Source organism: Pteropus vampyrus, unplaced genomic scaffold (assembly GCF_000151845.1).
Source record: "Pteropus vampyrus isolate Shadow unplaced genomic scaffold, Pvam_2.0 Scaffold78, whole genome shotgun sequence".
Classification (NCBI taxonomy): Eukaryota; Metazoa; Chordata; class Mammalia; order Chiroptera; family Pteropodidae; genus Pteropus; species Pteropus vampyrus.
In genome coordinates this window covers 1,876,853-1,879,294 of record NW_011888859.1, presented here as the reverse complement: position 1 = coordinate 1,879,294, position 2,442 = coordinate 1,876,853, and the positions used below count along the sequence as shown (strand labels likewise).

General features: G+C 29.5%; 1 protein-coding gene across 1 annotated transcript in view; it reads left to right on the top strand.

The window, feature by feature from the left end:
* Positions 1-2,442, top strand: part of SYNE1 (spectrin repeat containing nuclear envelope protein 1) — a 145,697-nt gene that overhangs the window by 116,143 nt on the left and 27,112 nt on the right. Inside the window, exons 39-40 of the mRNA XM_023532164.1 lie at positions 882-1,032; positions 1,350-1,508. Coding sequence (XP_023387932.1) covers positions 882-1,032; positions 1,350-1,508 — 310 coding nt within the window. The remainder of the gene's footprint in view (positions 1-881; positions 1,033-1,349; positions 1,509-2,442) is intronic.

Sequence of the window (2,442 nt, the reverse complement as noted above, 5' to 3'; positions counted from 1 at the left end):
AAAGAATTGAACTCACACTACCTGGTTTTAGTGTGAATTCAAAGGGTAATGGAACATATAGAGTGTTCAGAAATAGAGCCACACATACATGCTCAATTGATTTTTGACAAAGGCAGTTTGATGGAGAAAGAATAGTTTTTTCAATAAATAGCCCTGGACATTCTCTAAATTATGCTTTATTAGAGGTTGCACAATATTCAGTTATAAGAATGTATCAGAATTTATTTAATTATTGGCCTATTTTTAACATTTGAGTTATTTCTATTTTTTCTCCTATTATAAATATTGGTGAGAAAAATATCACTTTACCTAAATCTTAGTGCACATCTCTTTCTTTGGAAGAATTCTTAGAATTACTTGTTCAAAGGCATTTTACTTTTATGAACAAAAACTATCTTCTTACTTTGACAATTTTCAGGGGATTCATAGTCAATGAAAATTTGTGACATTGAAATAGAAAAAAAACCTCATATGTATTTAATTATCAAATAGTGTTTTTTATTTGTTTTGTTTTGTTTTGCTTCCCTTCAACACATACTACTATAAGTAATTAAATCAAGGAACAATTTAAAAAAACAGAAATTTGGTGACACCTACATAAGTTTGAATTTTCAAGAACATATATTTATCTTTGCATGTCATTGAGGTCACAGATTTTATTTTAATGGCTGTGGGCATTCTTCATTCATGAGAACATTTTGGACATTAGACTAAGTGAGATTGACCAGCACTCTTTTGAACTCAGTAGGTAAAAATATGGTTTTCTCTTGATTCCAACATCCATCTATGAATATGCGGTTATAAATCAGGTCCAATTGCAGTCAACGCTTCTCTTCCCTGACACATGAAAATAAATGATGTCTTTTCTTTAATCATTATAGCCAGGGTCAATGCTGTGGACTTATTGACTTAATGAGAGAATATCAGAACTTGAAATCAGCTGTGTCTAAAGTCTTAGAAAATGCCAGCAATGTCATTGTAACCAAAACTGCTATAAAAGATGAAGAGGATCTTAAATGGGCTTTATCCAAGGTAATAATTCAAAATGTGTTTATTTTAGTAGAATACTTTAGTATTTAGTATTTTTTAATTCATAAAGCATTCTTTATACAAATCTTGTCAGTACATTTAGATGTAGATAATTCATGCTGACAAGCTTAACTTTTTCTTTTTAAGAATACTGATATCTTAGGATTCTAGCAATTCAAGAAAATTATATTACATAGTTTATTAATATCACTGGTTTCTGCACAACATCATTCACGCATTAAATTTCTTAAAGGAAAATGTTTTTAAACTTGACTTACCATTGATGATTTTATTAATTAAGGAAACATTTTTGTCCCCAGCATGAAACTGCCAGGAATGAAATGTGTAATAAACAGAAGGAATTGGATAATTTTACCAGTAAAGGAAAACAGTTGTTATCTGAGCTGAAAAAAATTCACAGTAGTGATTTCATTTTGGTGAAAACAGACATGGAGAGCACTGTGGACAAATGGCTGGATGTAAGTTTATCACCTGGGATTTTGTGAACAGTTTATATATTCACATTTATGAATTACATTTTGGGGCAAACATTATTCAGAGATGCAAATTCTATGTTTAATCTTTAATGCCAACTGCAAATGTGATATTCTGAAGAAAAATAGCATTCACATAAAATTTAGAACTAGTAAACAAATTATTTGCTTTATTTTGTTAAAACTTATTGGCAGATTTTCTAGAATTTTACTTAATTGTTTCAATCATAACAAATTTATAACTCTTTTTCTTCTCAAAACTGTAATTATGGATAAAAATAAAAGAATAATTTATATACATCCTACAGAACATTAAACCAATATAAAATAATTTAAAGTAGTAAGACTACTATTTTGCACCGAAAAACACTGGACTTGTAGTTTATGTCCCTGGGTTTTAGTTCTTGCTCTGTCATTTACTGTGTGACCATAGAACAAGTCACTTGATCTCTTGGAACTTTACATCTAAGTCCATACATATTTTAAGTTGTTTTCCAGCTCAAAAATTCAGTGATTCTGTTGACCCCTCTATTATCAATATCTGGACTCAGAAGTTTAACCTATAGTGGGATCCGTTACATAAGCTAAATTACTTAGTTAGACATTAATTTTTACATACAGTAATCAAATAATTTGAGGACTTTGGAAAACCTTGTATTCCTCCACTTTTAAAAGGACATTCTTATTATGGGAAGAAAGTTAAGTGATATTAGTTTAGCATGCTAAATAAGTTGGTTGCTCTCCTATGTATTTACTTATTCTATAAATGTGTTCAAGTCTATGCCCATTTTTTTTTTTTCGTTTTTCCAAAAGACAGGCATATTGTGTTATTTTCAAAAATAAATATAATAATGCCCCAGATGGACCCCTATCCTGTAGAATTCATACTTAGAGTGAGTTATATTATAGTAGATCTAAT